Below are 18150 nucleotides of genomic sequence, written 5' to 3'. Positions count from 1 at the left end.
GAAGTTGAGAAGTTCAGTGCAGAAGAAGTGTCAATGGACCACTCTGGGCACAAGGGCAGGGCTCCCCAGCCCATCCCCACGTACCCATGCACATAAATCCCACCTGTTGATGTAGTTATGGACCTTCCACTGAGGAGCTCAGCTGATTTATCTGCCAGAGCTCAGCTGAAAAACAGCACTACAAAAGTAAGAGGCAGGGGCAGGCAGCCTGAATTCAGGCTGGAAGTCAGAGACAAGCTGTGGAGAGCAACATGGTGCAGAGTTGGCCAACCCATTCACCTTGTAGGCAGGTCTTCAGCATGCCAGAAACAGATCTGAAACTTGTGCCTAAGAGCAGGCTCTGACAGCCATACAGGATTCATCAGCTTCACAGTCAAGAGCCTTTAAGCTCACACTTGCTAAACACTGTAGATAGACCCAAGAGAGACCATAATAGCAAATGTGTGGGAGGGAAAGGATTAGGAATGAATTCTCCCAAGATTACTTAAGGCAATACAAATTAAAAGGAAGGTCAATATATGCTAATACAAAGAGTTTTTAATAATTTGGACTGATTAAAAGTAAGTCCTACTCTTTGAAAGAATGTTAGCTTAACAAAGGCCAAAAATGTAACAGGACCTGACTAAGTCCAGATCTTCTAAAGAAATATTTATTAAAAGATTGTCTTTCTTTTAATGCTCTCAATTCTGACTGTACTATGGCCGACATGACAGGATGGAAATTTTTCACTAAACTGGAAAAAGAAATCATGGGAAACATGTTTCTTTGACAGCTATCTTGAGTCATTTAGTTAAAATAAAATAGCAACTAATTCACTCAGAATCAAATTTCTAGTATCAGCGTATTCCCTCTTAGAGTCCTCGGTCCTTGAGGAACTATGATTTTCTTTTTAAATTAAATAATCCCAAGGAACTTCTTTTTATAATGTGATTATAGCACCACAGAAAACTTTAGAATGGAAAAATGACAGGTTTCTTTTATAAAGGTTCTGCAGAGATATTAGATGGTCTTTTCCCCTCCAGTGCCTGCTGAACATGTTCCGCATGTTCTGCAAGGTTACAAAGCCTGTGAGAAAGCAGTTAATCAGAATGGAGCTCAATTGCTACTTTTAGAGCAAACATTTTCAATTAATCTGAAGTCATTAATTACACCTTCTTTTAATAAAGGCTCTGGTGTAATTTTATTTTTTTTCCTTCTCAGTTAATTGATTAAAACATATGCCAGAAGCATGTACTGCAGCAAACACATGGGTAAATTTGGTGCTTAAACAAACTACTCTCCAGTGAAGATGGAAAGAACGGGGGAAAAAGTTTTGAACGAACACGGAAGAACAAGAACACTTCATGAGTTGTCTGACTGATGCGCAAGATAAATGTGGTGTGCCAGCAATGTGTATTTTACTTCAGAACAACATGAAAAACTCTAAAGCTGGTGTCAAAGATGACTCTGTGACTTTTCCCTCTTCTTCAGTACTTGCACTAGGTGTGTTTGCTGCTAAACACGTGGGTCTTTTGCCTGGAGAAGCACCGTGCCCTGCCACAACCTCTCTGAAAGCGCTGCTGTCCACCTCACTCCCTGGCCACGATCCCCAAGGCTGGTCCCACTCCCACCAGTGCACACCTGCCATGGTCTCCTTATGATTTTTAGGCTAAAAAGGCAGTTCAGGTGTCTCAGATTTACTAACAGAGATTCTGATCAGCTTTTTCCAGACTTCCTTCACTTCTGTATCCAACCACAAGGTGTGAACCTCCTCATCAGCCTCCTGGTTTGCATTATCTTGTTTCTCTCCTTCACCAGGGCCCTCACAGCCCTGGGAGTGACTTCACATGCCAGAAATCAGAGATTTCCCTACCTGCTTTTTAAAATGCTAAATCCCCAGAAGTTTTTCATTAGGATATTGTGGATAACCCTGTGTGAACTCATTATTTTGTGATTTATGTGAAAGTTAAAAAAGAAATCCTATGACAAGTATGTTTTTAATCAACCTCAAGGCAAAAATAAAAAAAAAACGTTTGTGTCTATTTTTTATTCCATTAAAGAATTTTCTTAAACATTTTCATACCCAAGAAAAGGACATCATTAAATAAGCCATTTCAGGTTAAAAAAAATAGAGCTTGAATGAAATTATTCTTTTTTTTTTTTTAGATACTTAAAAAGCATTAATTTCAAAGAAAAATTTTTGCCTCTCATTCAAGCATGAACGTTTCAGCAGAGCTGGAATGCTCTTACAAAATATTTTAGAGTTGAAAAACAAAGCTTCTCACTGGAAACTTGTTTCACCTCCAAATTACTGCCTAAACCTGTTTTATAAATGGGTTCTTTCCTTTTTCTGTGGAACAATGCTGAAAAGGAGAGGAAGCCAGAGCTCCTAATGACTCTATCATGTAGTGTGGAGTTTTGACCTAGTATGACAGCAAGCATACCAAGGGTGTTAATCAGCAGAAAGTGGTGTGGGGAGACATGCTGAAGGTAAATCAAAAAAAAAGAACTGGGGAAAAAAAGATGAGTAACTGAAGAGAGAACAGTTCATTTTTCTAATGGAAAGAGGAAGAAAAGGCTGAAAGGACCAGAAGGGGTAAAGCATCTACTCAAAAGAAAGCATATTGCAATTTTAAGTGTCATTTCTTAGACTAGGTTAATGGGAACATCAAGGAACTAACTGAGATACTGGATAAAAAACATCCTGACATTAAAGGCTGGTGTGATAAAGGGCTAGATGTACTGCTCAGTGACCAAATGAAAGACTGTACCTTGAATTACAAAACCAAAAGAGAAAAATGATACCTTCATCACAGCCTGGATCACCCCAGTGAGAAGAGACAGCAAGTTGAGAGACACTCCTAGGTGCAAAGGAGACCAGCAGAAATGTAACTAACCTGCAGGATGCTGGGCTTGCACTGTACATTAAATGTTTGCAATCATTAGCTGGCTAAGCACCAGCATTCAGCCATCCACCCTTCTGTCTGTCTGTCCATCCAACCACCCATTCTTCCTCTCATGTGCTCACTCCTCCTGTCGTGGAAATTTTACAGTTTAGGGGCTTTCAATAATTTTATTTTAGTTGCTACTTTAAAGCTATCAGTTTGGTAACCTTGGGAGACTGACACCTTCCATTCTCTATGTGAGCTGCCCTTCCAGGGTGCTCCAGCCCATGGCTGAGGCACCCTCAGCCAGGCCCTCTGTGCATCCTTTGAAGGCTGTGATACCAACAACCAAAGCTGGGAATCACTGATGGGACGATGGGACAGGAGATAAGGAAGGAGTGGTCAGCCTGGTCCTTCTCACACCTAAAAGTGATAAATGCCTTACATGCACCTTTATTTTTAAAGAGACAGAGAACATTTGGGGCTATATTGCAGGGATTATTTCGATTTTCAGGATTAATAGAGCCCCTTCGATGTTCTTTGAATTCACTGAAGAAATCTGGCTCAATGAAGAAGCCAAGAAGTATCAAAATAGAAACCCTTAGAGAACACTATTAAATTAAATAAGCTAAATACCACCTCTGCTTTTTAACATAAGCAAAAATCCAGTATTTCGAAGCAAAGGAGATCTTTTGGGCTGAAATGGACACCCTCCTCTTCATTTCACATGATGGATTGCATGACTATGCCAACAAGTTCTGAACGAAACTAGAAAACCAACCAAACATGTTAGAAGGAAACCCCATGCCAGGGAGTTTTGCCTTTTCTACTTCCCCAGGGAATATCTAGCACAGAAATTGATGGTATTGCAAATTTTAGGTATTTCTGTTTGACTTAATTTTTATCCTGGTTTTAAGCAAGAAAAATATTTCTGCACAACAGATTATGCTACACTGGATCCCCTGTGCATTAAATGCAAGGAAAAAAAGGGGGAAGAGGTGAATAGAAGATGAATAATTTAAAATTAAAACTTCTGACAAGCGATTGAGTCTGTGAAACTAAATTCAGGTCTAGAGTGACATCTAGTGATGCTCAGTACACGATCCTTGCACAAATTCTGCCAGTTTTTTCAGTATTCTTACCCATAAATCCTTCCCAAGATACACAGCTTCATACATCTTAGCTTCTTTTATGTCTCTGTAAATTTCTTCTTAAACTGTAAGCAGAAATAATATATTTCAATATGAAAAATGAACAGTTTATGTTCAACTATTCCTGTTGAAATCAGACTTATATCCAAAACCTGGTCCAGCCTTTCCTGGCAGGGTCAAGAGAGAGCACACTCCAGATCTGAGAGAGCCAGAATGCATCAATTTTGTCTTCTTTTTATTATTTAGTTTATAGCTGTGATTTTGAAATAAAGCCCCAGGGAGAGAGGAGAGAGTTGGGAGTGATGAGGTGGTTTGGACAGGACTGTGGCAGTATGTCCAACCCAGCAGGACACTCAGATGCCTGGGGACCATCAGCATACAAGAGGGCAGTGGAAGCCCATGCCAGCCACACTGGCTGGACATGTGGGAAATTTAAACATTTTCCATATGTTTCACCAGAAATACCATAGAAGAAATATTTTCCTGTGAAATGTGGGGTTTAGATTTTTTCAGATAATTTGAGTTAATTTTGTAATTAATTCAATGTGTACTTCTGAATGTATAGTGGGAGAATCCAGGAAAAAAAAAAAAAAAAAAAAAAAAAGCTAGGAACTAGAACATAGAGATAATATATCTATTCATTAAAATGAAGAAGTAGGTACATGGTGCCTAATTGATGGAGGTGTCATTTTTTGGCTTCTTTTATAAAAGCAAAAAGTCTTTTCTCATTCTTCACTGTTTTGTACATTCTGCAAAGCAAAGCATAGTGGCAGTTTGATACATAAATAAAGCAAATTAGTAATTAGCAATGGAGCTATTAGTTGTTCCTTTGTGAATTGGTAATTAAAACTACTTAGTTTCTGAATTTTGAACAAAATGTTTCCAGCAGTTTCTGCCTTTGATAGTGGTTCATTGTCACCATCAAGGAAAGAAAAGAAACAACCCACGTTTCTAAAAGTAATGGTTCTTCATCAAGAGCCATTTCCTTTGAGCTTCCCACTGTGTGCAACAAACATTAATAAAGGAAACATCAGAGCAGTGCTCTTAATGCATCCCTGTGGTGCCCTGGTCCTTCTGGAGGCTCTGCTGGGCGGGGAGGGGACCTGCTATCCCACTGGCTGCTCAGCTCCACGGGACGATGACACCAACCCCAAACCCCGCATGTGAGGAGAGGAGAGAACCACCCCTGTCCCAGCAGCAGCCACCGCATCCACCCTCCCTCTGCCTCCTGCAGCCTGGAGGGGCCATGGGGGAATGGAGGCAAAATCACTTGCCTGAAAGGGGTGAGCTAACCTTGACAAGAACAACTTTGTAAAATTGTGATGAAGTAACATAAAACCAAGCAGTGCTTGCTGTGAAAACTTCCTCTCAAGCTTAGTCGAAGCTTGATGGCCTTTAGCCAGCACTGCTCACACCCACATCCCCCACAGCCTGCGCTTTAGAGTCAAGAAAGCTTTGCTGAAGTTGGGGACACTACAGCGATTAATATTTTAACTCATTTTTCAACTGCTTACAACATATTCATGCAAGATTCTAGAACTCAGAATAGCACTTGTTAACACTGATGCTGCATCCAGTGCCGCACCCTAAAGCTAAATTAAAAAGACACATTATTCCAAGTTAAAAAATGACAGCTCTATATATTTACTCCTCTGTGACACAAGATGGCACCAGACACAACCTGAACTTCAGGCTATCAAAAAAGTGGCTCATCAAAGCAGTTTAAAATTGGAGAGACGTATATACGGGCTTAAATGAGATGAGTCAGAATATGATGGACTCTCCAGTGATTGTGTCCACCAGCTCATGGGAATGGCTGGGGCACAGCAGGGGCAAGTGGTAGATGCTGAAGGGTTTGAAATAGTAAGAAATTGGCTGTGGAATCAAAGAGAGAGGTAAAGCAATCCTGGCTCTTGAAAGCCTCTGATGGCAACAGTCAGAACACTCTTCTCAAAGCTGTGAAACCCAGCTGCACCACCCCTCTAGTGAGGTGCAAAAGGGGTAGAAAATTCAGGGTCCTCCATGTTCCAAGATGGTCTTTTCATCCTGGAAACAGCTTTATGACAAAAGGATCTCTTCTGCTGCAACCTCCTTCTGAAACTTCAGTCCTTTCATCAATTAAAAAGGATATTTTGGTTTTGAGAAAAGTAAATATTAAAAAAAGATGACAGGAGGTTGCAGCTGCCTCCTCACTTCCACCCATTTCATCCTGGCCACTGCACCATGTACTGGGACAGCTCTAATACAGCTACCTCCTCTGTTTTCAGTCTCGGTCAGCAAAGCACAGGGTAAAAATAAAGCAAAAGGCTTACACACACAACCACCGTGTCTTGAGTAAGTGATCCTGTTGGCTGAAGCTATGCATGTCGCTCTCCATCTGTGCTGTACACAGTTAATCCCATTGCAGGCTTTAGACAGGAGTGTTGCAAACATAATGACCAAGCACCAAAATCCTCACACTTCTTTATACATGCAGTGGTGTAATTTTAAGCTCAAGAAAGGCCACCAAAACTTTAGCAAGCACATTTGCACACCCAGTTTTTCTGAAGAGGGGCTGTTATACATCACTAAACTCAGTGAACACAAGCCAAATTCCTAGATACTGGCTTTAAAAATGACTGACAAAATTAGTGTTCAAATGAGGAATTTCATTGAAATAAAACTTGCCTTTGGGCAGTCTCTTTTGGCACAGTCTCTGAAAGAGCATCCCCAAGAAAATAGGTCTGCAGGCACAGTCCTGGGAGGCAGCAGCAACAGAAAACTGAAATGGGCTAAAGCAAGACCCTGCCCTGCCAATTTTCCCTCCAGGAAGTATTCATCATTATCCTCTATTTTACAATGTAGGGAGCACTCAGCTGCACTCTATTCTGTATTTTTAGCTATAGCTGTTATTTAGAAACCTTAGCCACCAATGTTTGCCAGTGGCAGGTTATTACTAAGAGCTTTTTGAAATTCCAACCTCGGTGTCACTGAGTTATTCATCATCAGGCTATTTGCTGGGCAATGGAAAGAGCAAGGGGAAGTCTGCAGAGCTTGGCCATATTCAGTCATTGCTTCCCACTTAATACAGAAAGTGAAGGAAGAGATTTCAAGAAAAATAGCTGCCCAGCTATAGAGGAGAAAACATGAAGCTCAGACTCACTGACTGAATGAGCTTACTTCTCTGCTTTTCATGGAGTGAGAGGGAAAGGAGAACTACATTTGGGGAAAAAAGTATCTTGTGGTTAAGATACAGTAACGAGGTATCCTGGCATTGAATCTCATATCTCCACTGCAAAATGATAAAGGCAGTATTTTATTTCCCTTCTTGCTCTGACATTTAATTAGCCAGTGAAAGAACAATAACCCACTAGGCCAGGGTGTATATTTATAGCAGTGACACAGCTCTGGACACCCTGTTAGCACATAATCTCTCCAGACAGTCCACACAAGCCCTTCAAGCTGGCATTACTTGGAGGAAGAAAGGCAGCATTGACTCACATAAAGAAAATCCTCAGTAGTACTATGCCTATATATTGTTCATATATTGTATTTAGACACATTCATTGTATATATATAAATTAATTAATAACAACCAGTCCAGAAGACAAAGGGAATAATAGAGCACAGATTCAAAGTGACTGGAGTCAGGGGAAGCAGAAACGGTTTGAAGGTTCACTCTGCCCCTCAGCAAAAGTTTGTTAAGCAGTGACACAATATCCTTCAGATAACTGAATGAGGGAGCTCCCGAGGTCAAGCTTCATCGATTTAGGGTTCTGGCACCTGCGTCCTCTGAGGCACTGTGCTAGAAGAACAAGGTTACAAAACATTTTGAGAAGTTTCTAAGCAGTCAACAAAAGTGCCCTTGGTGAATTCAGCTGGAATTTAATTATTTCTGTGATGGGAAGTTGTGTAAGATGAGCAATAGATGTAACCTTTCAATGACAACACCTTTTCTTGTCAAGACAATATTCAGTACAAACAAAAACTTGTTTTCTTGTGTTAAATGGGAAAATGTGCTATTCAGAAACACCTGAACATACATTATTAAATACAAAGATATGTAAATAACCTTATGCACTGGAACTGAAAAAAAAAAAGAAGGAACAATAAATGGTACGAGATAACTAGCTGTCACTTCTGGTTTCCATAATAAATGGATACAAGGTTTCATGAACCATATTTTTTTCTAAATATATTTTTCTTTCAAATCGAGAAGATTCTGTTTCTAACAAAAAATATTCCATATTCATACTCTCTAGCTTGACGTTACTCAAAAAAAACTGTCTCATATTGCAAATTTTAGAATCTAGAAAAGGGAATCTCTCTAACCCTGAAGTGCATTTAAGTGCCATTTTACTGTTGAAGGGCAACATCTCCAAGGGCAGCAGTATGATTGTGCATGTGCAGTTGGTTTAATAGATGGACACAGGCTTTTGCTAGTCCTAGTTACCCCTAAACCATAAAAAGTAAATAAAGACTGCCCCACTCTGTTCTAGAAGTTGTTTGCAAAAAGGAATGGATATAAAAGCACTGAATTTTTTACAACCGTAGGACAGTATCTTCCAAACACCAAAAGACTGGAACAGGAAATCCTTGGACCAAATTAACAATACAAAAGTTAGACCTAACTCATAATTAAAATTAAAGGACAAGTTCTGATAGCTCTTATCACTGTGTCTGAGAGAAGCAGTATTATGGGAGTGTTCTTTGCAGCTAGAAAGAGGAAATCACCCATCCCATGGCCTTTCCCACTGATTTCAGGAAAATCCCATACACTGAAATGTGAACTAACAACCAAGTAAACACATGAGGGACTTTTTCCCCCCCTTCTTTTTCCTCTTTTTTTTTTTTTTTTTTGGCAAAGATGACTTAGTCAGCCAAGGATGTTTCTTTTGCAATCTTCACATGGGGCCACACACAAATAGGCAGACATGCAAATAGACATTATTTTAAACAGCCTGAAACTGTTACTTCTGCAGGTCTAGGAGTGGCTGGTGATAGGCACAGCATACAGTCCATCTCTAGCATGTAAGGAGTGGCAGCATCAGGGGGAAAAAAGCTTCAATTTTCTGGTTGTGGGAGGTTTTTTCCTGTCCTTCTTGTATGAGTATTTTGTCTGCAAGGAAGCAACACTGGACTCCAAGTACAGCAGCAAATCGAAGAGATCTAAGCATCAGCAGAAAAATCTGCCCCAATATCCATCCACTCACAGCATCTGACAGCTCAGTAAAATCATCTTTAAAGCTTGACAGTCTCCAAAGTCTTACAGTTATCTATAGTGCCAGGAATGAGGTCAGTCAGCAGCATTGGGTTATTAGGCTTTAAAAGGTCAAATGCACCCACTGCTCAGCCCCAGTATCGCAGGGCAATGAGATTTATGAAGACAAGAGCTTCCAGGGAGATGAGGAAGATATTCCAGAGATTCTTGGCACTGATGAAGCTGAACAGCAGAATGCATCTGGCTCAATCACGGCTGCTTGTCTTTCACTCTGTAAATGAGAGGACAAAACTGATACTGAGTATTATTAGTCTAAGGCACTTAAAATCCCTTGAATATGACAAAGCACCTGCAGGTGCTGGTAAGTGTTTTGCAATCAGGTCTGCTTTGTCTCCTTTTACCCTTGGATGAGAAGAAAAATTGTATATAATGTCCAGAAGTTGAGTCTGTTTAAATTAACCTGTTAACTGGCTGAAATTATAGAAACACTCATCTGAAAGCCACCTCATCACAATCACTATTACATGTTCCTTTTCCTCACTAATCACAAGGGTTGGCAGGCCACCTCTTCATCTGCAGTACTGGTGCTTTTTGCTCCAGTGAGGGTTGAAAGAAAATTCAGTGGGTCACATCCTAAATGATGCAAACTGCTAGTGCTCTGCTTCAGCAGGGTTTCAGTTTGTTCTGGGTGAGGACCTACTCTTCCAAATTGAAAATCTCTTCCAGTAACCTGGTACAGACATATGCAACTTCCACTGAAATCAGCTGATGTCAGATTCATTCTTGCCTCAGACTATAAAATAATGTTATTAGCTATGGACATGACTGTGAAGTGTATGAACTACAACTTCTTGGAAGAACACAATTGAAATCTTTCCAATATTGCATCTGATATCTAATATTGCAAGTGATTCTGCAGTCTGTGAATGTGACAGTACTAAATATGCTCTTAGAAAGCTATTACCCTAAGACATTCAAGAAAAACACAGCATTTTAGTAGATAGCACTTAATCATCTGAGTGTTTACAGCAGTGTCATTGTGTGCCCTCTTTGCCAGATTCTTGTGAGGCTCCTATTTCTAGTTTTGTTGCAGTTTGACAATCTCCAAATAAAAAACAGCTTAAACAGCTTTTCCACTATTTATTGTAACTCGTGATGTCTTCATAATTTCAGTGAAAAATACTGAACAGCATTTTTTCTTGAACTAAGCCCATACTTGAGAGGTTCATGATCTGTAAGTTATTTGGTGAATAAGATCTGAAGTTTAATTTATTGCAATTTGTCCATTATAAAAATCTAAAACTCTACTAAGGCAGATCTTCAGCATAGAATAACTCTGCATATCAGTAGAGAGCTGAGTAACCATCAGGAAGTAACCATATGATGAATTCAAGCACATGTTTACAGATATTTCCAAATCAAAGCCTGTAAAGTAATGGGCACTCCAGAAATGTGCACAGAATTCAAAAATAGTGTCATTTGCTTTGCTAAGAAAAAATATTTTATCTGTTAAGTCCTTTCCTATAAAGAATAAAACTGAGAAGAGGTCTTCAAGAGTATTTCACTCACTATTTTGGCTACTCGGAACCACAGGAGAGTAGTAATTACCTGCTGCATGGTAGCAACCATCTGTTTATTATCCTCTAATTTCCTTTACAATTTCCAATTTTGTCTGGCACAAGCTATTATTGAAAAAGAGTGAAAATAAAGCAAAATTATATGCATTTATCAGCCATTATCATCTTGAATCTCATGACAAGTGTTAAACAAGGTTTTTCATTCAACAACCTCACAAGGGAATTCTCTCTAGAAAACTCCATTAGCCACATTTAGCCGTAGATGTTACTTTCTCTTTACCTTTCCCTGAAGATTAAATAGTTTAACTAGTGAAGAAACAACTGAGTAATAATATTTTTAAAAAAGAAACCGTACAATATTAACTGCTTTGTAAAATATGACTGAGGTTTTTACCAAAGAAAATGGTTCATTTCTGCTGGTAGTTAAAACAGCTAAACCTTTTTCTTTGACTTCATCGCAGCCCATATTTCATTAATTGTGTTGACATCATCTCATTTATAGCTGCTTTTTTTTTTTTCTTAGAAAGGGAGCTATTTTATTGTAAAACGATGAGAGAAAGAACATGAACAAACGCCTCCTCAGTTAGAGACATCCTGATAGATCTAATTTCCACATTTTACCCATTTGATCTTTGTGGGTTTGGGGTGGGTTGCCCTCACATTTTAGAAGGGCTATTCATGATCCATCTGCTTGAAATGAAGCATACATAACATTTATTACCAATATTACAGATTCATGGACTAGATAATAATTTCAAGTTTGGAAGCCTCAGCCCTGGCATTGGCAGATAAACAAAGATCATGGCAAGTCTGTATTAGAAGATACTGTTAAAGAAATGGTCTGCTAGTTCACAGAGCTCTATGCTGCCCTGAAAGTACAGGGCAAAACCCTGACAAATCAAGGCTTATGCTGGTGATATATGAAAACATGAACCTGAAGATAAACTGTCTTATCTTTCCAGGCAAAGAAAGGAATGGAAATTAGGTCTTGCACATTGTGGGCAAGAGCTCTAATCCGTAGCCCAGAATACAAAAGAGTAAAGACGCATTTTCCTCTGAACCCATTCTAAAAGGAGGTGGTCACTGCTAAATATTGTCAAATCTGGTCACAGGTATAGAGTGTAGTAAGGAGGGAGTACCTGTAGGTGTCTGTCCAGCTGGTTTACAGATCCTGGTCAGGCTTAGGCACAAGTAGCTCCATCAGCCAAAGTTGAGACATGCACAGGCTGAGACGCAGAAATCTTTAGTATCTAGAAATCTTCAGGGTCAAAATGCTGGTGATGATTGAGTTCAAATGCCTCCAGAGTTAGGGAGATATTTTCACAATGGAATTCAATGTTCATTTTTGCAATCTGGCCTTCAACATGCTAAAACTTTTTATTTTTAAGGGGTTTTTAATTATTGGGTGTAGAAGCACAGAAGAGTGTTTCCCTCAGTAAAAACTCAGGTCACACTTGTTTAAAGAATTGGGTTTCACTGTAGCAGTCTACCCAAGTGCTGGTATCTGTATACAGGACCAATACAAGATTTGAACTCTAAGTGCATTTTGAAAGATTCCTATTGCTCAGCTAAGCAAGACCCTGAAGACCGCCTCCACAATCCACCTCCAGTAAATCACTCTGGAGGCTGAAAAGCACTGCTGTATTCAGAATCAGACTACAGAAGGTTAAGTTCTTATAGTAAAAACACAAAGTAAAACAAGCATAAAAATCACCCCTTGTCTCTATAAACTTTTGGGTGTGTGAAGATTCATCATAAGAAATATATTAACAAAAAATGAGAAAGAAAAGGGTAATTCTGGAGGCTAGAACTATAAAGATTTATTACCACCTATTTGGTCATTACAAATATGATAGTCTAACTAAATCAAAGTCATGCCAAATCGGTGAAACACACAGGTTCCTCTTCATCTATGAGGAACAATACAGTTAGGGGATTTGGGGCTGAAAGATGAAAGATTAAAATACAAGAACGAGGCGATATAATTATAAATGATTGCTGATACAGCAAGGGACTGAACTTAATGCTGCAAGAGATGTTTCCCTTTTCCATGCACCTATTCTCCTCTGACCTATGGCCCCAGCTGCTGTCAGACTTAAACATGGCATCAGGAACTACAGAGAGTAGGTGACAGTTGCATAGCAACTACAGGGACAGGAACCAAGGACTTCTCTCCTTCAGCACACCATGATATTAACAGCAGTGTCGATAATTTCAACACTGAGTTTGGGTTTGGACTCCAGGGAATAATGAAGAACACAGCAGAAGGATGACACTGCTCCCTGGGTGTCAAATAAACATACTCTCACAACACTTTCAGAGAAGTCTTTGAAATGTAACATTAATCATGGACTGCAGAGCCCAAGACAAGAAGTGAGAAGGGTATTTTACTCCCCTACCCAAGACAAGCAGACTTCGCTATCTAGGAGATGGATGATATGAACATCTACCATCATTTTAGTGTATTTTAATAAGCTGCCACTCCTCAGATGTAATGTGGCAATTATCAGGATGCAAATCCACTGCAATGCTGTGGTGAATGTTAGAGCAACCTGTGTATTTTGCACTGCAATAGACACAATTGCTAATTGTATCTCTGGAAATGAAGCAGGAACTGACAGCTGAGGGGCAGCAACTTATTATATCTTATTGCAAAATATATTGCAAAATTCCAGATCATGTAGCATGCTGAGCAGAGAAATCCCCTTACACCTTCTGAAAATAAGGCCTAACATTCTGCTGTCTTCTGTGCAAACACAGATTCTTCCCATTTTTGCAAAGACCTTAGAGTCAGTTTAAGCTTGCAATCAGATACATGAGGTCCTAGCCCACTATTTTTAGCACTTAATGGCAAAGCTAATAGTGCCATTAATCCACTTTGATGTATAACATTCAATTTCCACTTCAAATTGCAGCTCAGTGCAAATGGTAGCTTGATTCCTGCTGTCAGATACATTTTGAAATTCATGATGCAACTTATTTAACGACCTCTTATTCTCAGATTCAGCTGAAAGGTGTCTGCAGTGATCTTTTGAAACTGTGTGGCAACAAGGGATGGGCCATTCTGGAGTCGATATTTACAGAACTAATGCAGTATATTGCTGACACTAACCAGATGGGAAAGACAGGACTGGAATGTAAATGGCAAAGCACTTCTATGGATTGGTTTACATGTGGGTGCCTAAAACACAAGTGCCCTTCCATCAGCAGTTAATCCAGGGCCAAGCCCAGAGGATGTTACTCCTCCAGGGTGAGCTCTCCTCCATGAATGGGAGCTCTGCCTCTGATCCTGTCCTCACCCTGGGAGGATACAACCTCCACCTGCCACTTCACAAGACAGTACCCAAGGACAGAGCTGGCAGGGAGGTACATCTGTCCAGCCTTGCAACGATGGGCTCCTCCTCACTTGGAAAGACAACGTTTACAAGGCCAGTGACAGTCATTATGTCTTGAAATCACTATCTTGTGTGCACTTTATCAGCTCAAGAAAGCTGGCAAGAAGCAACTGGGGCTCACTGCACAAAATACAGCTGTTCTAGGCTTCAATCCATAACTGCTACACTTGAACAGAGGGAAAATCTTTTCCCTGCTGTGAGATTAGAGGTGTGGGAGAGATAGCTTAAAACAACAAATTATCTGCTTTAAAAGACATCACGTGAATTTAGGGAGAGACTTTGAGAAACCAATTAAGATCTTTAAAATGTTAAGCGGACAACTTGGTGGGCAAGTCCCCACCTATTTCTTCAGATTAAAATTACTGCACTGGTTATTGTCCTTGTAAATGTATCATCTGGAGTTTGAATTTGAGCTTTGTAGCCTCTTGATATTGAATTATGGGTGCACGATAATAATTCTGTGGGCTCAGAATGAAACTGGAAAATATTTGTGACTTTTTGAACTAACAAACCTGTAATAGAAATTCCAAACGTTAGTATACATGACATGGCTTTGATTCTAAAGTACTTCTGCAAAACACAAGTCATGAGGTATACAGACATCAGTGAGCACTTTCAAAAAAAAAATCAAAATAAGAAAATTCACGACAGAGATATAGTGTGAGTGAATAATGTGCAAGGAAAATCTACCTTACACTTGCCTGTTAATATATGATAACTGAAAATCTGCCTGGTCCTGCATAGGCTTAAAATCAGTACAATTCCAGTTAAGATCAGTTATGGTGGGCTCCTATGAGAAAAAGCAGCTGCTGGGGAGAAGGATTACTTCTGAAAGAATAAAGAAAAGAAATGGCACATGGAAATTTTTTTCATTTCTCCAGATGAGATGTCTAGCTGGGCAACTCTTCTAGTTCAGGTGGTCAAGGGTGCATGGGCCTGCTGAAATACTGGAGACAGGCCCAGCAACCCAGTAACACACTGGGTCAGACCAACTCATCCCACAGCTCTGTGTTCACATGAACCTCCCATGAAGATTACTAGAAGAACCTTCATTAAAATAGGTCTGATATCAGAGCAGTCCCATGTAGCCAGCATTTACTCTTAGGAATAAAGGACTCCTCAGAGATTTAAGGGATGATGAGTAAGTTCAAGACCAGTCAGGTCAGAAGGCTTCAGGCTGTTGGAGATGCTACCAAGGAAACCAGACCAACGTTAAGTGTCCATTCTCACAAACTGGGCAATAGTATTTAAAAAAAAAAAAAAAAAAAAAAAAAAAAGAGAGAGAGAAGGTTTAACTGAGGCAATTAAACTTGAAGGACTGTCCTTGAAACCACCACTGCCAGAGATGGTTTCAAAGTTGAATTCAGCTACAGATTAACTTCCATCTAACTGGTTTAATAACAGGCTGAGCCTCTGGTCCTCCTGGGATGACCTTTCTCTGCCAGTACAACATAGCACACTTCTGCAGAGAGGGAGAAGGAAGAGAAGAAAAAAAAAAAAAAATCATCTTACAGGAGCTGGTTAAGCCTTTAGGCTGACTGAGATCCTTCAGCAGAGCTGGAAAGTCATGACACAGAGAAAGCATGGTGTGAGACTCACACCTGCACTTTGCTTCATTTGTGAGCAAGAAATTTAGAAATCAGCATAAACAAACAAAACCCAAACCATTTGTGGGCAAGGAATTAAATCCCTGGGAGCTTGTCTGTGATGAAACCAATGTTATACAGCTAATGACAGCCTTTGGAGCACCTCAGCAACTATATCATGCACATATTATTTGCACCCACAGCCCATCTGTGCTACAGCTCACCCTCGTGTTGTTGTCTTTAACCACAAGGTCCAACGCCCAAGTGAGCCCAGGATGTCCTCAAGCAGGGCATTCTCTGGACTCAACTCAGGGCTCAGCCAGCCCATTCAAACCAGGCAAGAGGACAGGAGAGGAGTAGAGGCCAGGACAGCGCATGGGCATCCTGCCTGTCCCTGAACACCTACCACCCTCAGCTGCCTGCCTCTGCTCAGGACCCGGCTGCCGAGAACAGGCATCAAGTTATGCTGCATGAAAATCCCATTTTTCAGACCAATTTTAAGGCAAATCCATCCTATTCTCTATCTGCAGAGGGCGCCAGACAGTTTCAGATCTGCTGGTGGAGCCAGAGGTGGGGATGCTGTACCTGGTGTTTGCAGCTGTCAGTCAGAAAGGTGCTTGCTCTCTAATGGCCAATGCTCTTCACGGAGGATTAAGTAGGAGTTGTTTTTTCTTTCATGCATGTATAAAACCCCTTAGTTCTCTTTTCCTTTCTTGACACAGAAATAGCAAGAGATACTTCACTGAGCTGCAACATACTGGCAACAAAACTGCACTGGCCCCAGCAGACAACAGCAGATGAGAAAACTCCCTGCTTTTAATCATCAGGAGAGCTAGAACCAGCAATGTGCTGCTGCTGATTTTTCCCTTCAGAGAAAACTGTTTGATGCCTGCAAGACTTGAAGCTCACTTTCTTATAAAGGAGAAGAGAAGCCTGTGACTGACAAAAAAACTCACTGTAAATGCAGATTTTCTTATGTTTCTACTTGTAAAAGTGACTAAAGAAAAGTCTTGCTTCATTCTGTCCCATGTGCACAGCAACAACTTGGAAGGACTTCTTTTCCTTTTTCTTCTTTTTCCTCCCCTTTTTTCTTTTTTTTTTTTAACCTGTGCTCTATCAGATCTGTAATCTCTTGTGAATTCACCTCCTTTGCTGGCAATGAATACCACACATTTTGCGTTTTCCTTTCAGCCTGTGCTGCTTAATGTCACTGAAGACTTCAATGACTCAATTCTGAACAACAGAAGTGGTGATGGATTTTGTGAGCAGGTCTTCATAAAAGCTGAGGTCTTCTTGACTTTAGGGATCATCAGCCTCCTGGAAAACATCCTTGTCATTCTTGCAGTGCTGAAGAATGGAAACCTACATTCTCCCATGTATTTCTTCCTTTGTAGCTTGGCTGTGGCAGATATGCTAGTGAGCATGTCAAATGCCTTGGAGACTATCATGATTGCAATCCTGAGCAACGGCTATTTGATCATTGATGACCACTTTATTCAGCACATGGACAATGTTTTTGACTCAATGATTTGCATTTCTTTGGTAGCCTCAATTTGCAACCTCTTGGTTATAGCCATTGACAGGTACATAACTATTTTCTATGCTCTCCGTTACCACAGCATCATGACTGTGAAGAAAGCATTAACCCTGATTGTGGTCATTTGGATTGCTTGTATCATCTGTGGCATCATATTCATTGCCTACTCGGAAAGCAAAACTGTCATTGTCTGTCTCATCACCATGTTCTTTACCATGCTCTTTCTCATGGCCTCCCTTTATGTTCACATGTTCTTGTTCGCACGCCTGCATGTTAAGCGGATCGCAGCCCTCCCTGTGGACGGGGTGCCCTACCAACGTACCTGCATGAAGGGAGCTGTCACCATCACTATATTACTTGGTGTCTTCATTGTTTGCTGGGCACCTTTCTTTCTTCACCTCATTCTCATCATTTCTTGCCCAATGAATCCATACTGCGTCTGCTACACTTCACACTTCAATACATATCTGGTCTTGATAATGTGTAACTCAGTAATTGATCCACTCATTTATGCTTTCCGGAGTCTGGAGATGAGAAAGACTTTCAAAGAAATAGTGTGTTGCTGTTACGGCATGAGTGTGGGACAGTGCATGCTGTAAACCTCTAGCTTTGTGTTGAGAATAGAGAAAGGATACACACAATAGGTGTATGAATATATATATGCATCTAGATACACAGCAGCTCCACTTCAAAAGCAGTGCTTGAAGGAAGGGCACAGGAAAGAAAAAATAACCTTCTACTTGATGCCTTGATTCATACTTTTCAAAATGAAAACCAGATTCAACTAAATTATTTGGAATTATTTAAATAGTTATAACAGATGGAAATCCAGAGTGGCTT

At 40.2% G+C, this 18150-nt stretch overlaps 1 protein-coding gene across 1 annotated transcript; it reads left to right on the top strand.

Moving 5' to 3' along the window:
- Positions 1 to 16856: 16856 nt before the first annotated feature.
- MC3R (melanocortin 3 receptor) lies at positions 16857 to 17909 on the top strand. The gene has a single exon (XM_074888206.1). It carries the CDS (start codon positions 16932 to 16934, stop codon positions 17907 to 17909), a length of 978 nt encoding a protein of 325 aa, XP_074744307.1. The 5' UTR covers positions 16857 to 16931.
- The last annotated feature ends 241 nt before the right edge of the window (positions 17910 to 18150 follow it).

This window comes from Strix uralensis, chromosome 18 (assembly GCF_047716275.1).
Source record: "Strix uralensis isolate ZFMK-TIS-50842 chromosome 18, bStrUra1, whole genome shotgun sequence".
In the NCBI taxonomy this organism is placed as follows: Eukaryota; Metazoa; Chordata; class Aves; order Strigiformes; family Strigidae; genus Strix; species Strix uralensis.
The sequence above is the reverse complement of the archived record's forward strand: the minus strand, read 5'-3'. Positions and strand labels throughout refer to the sequence as shown.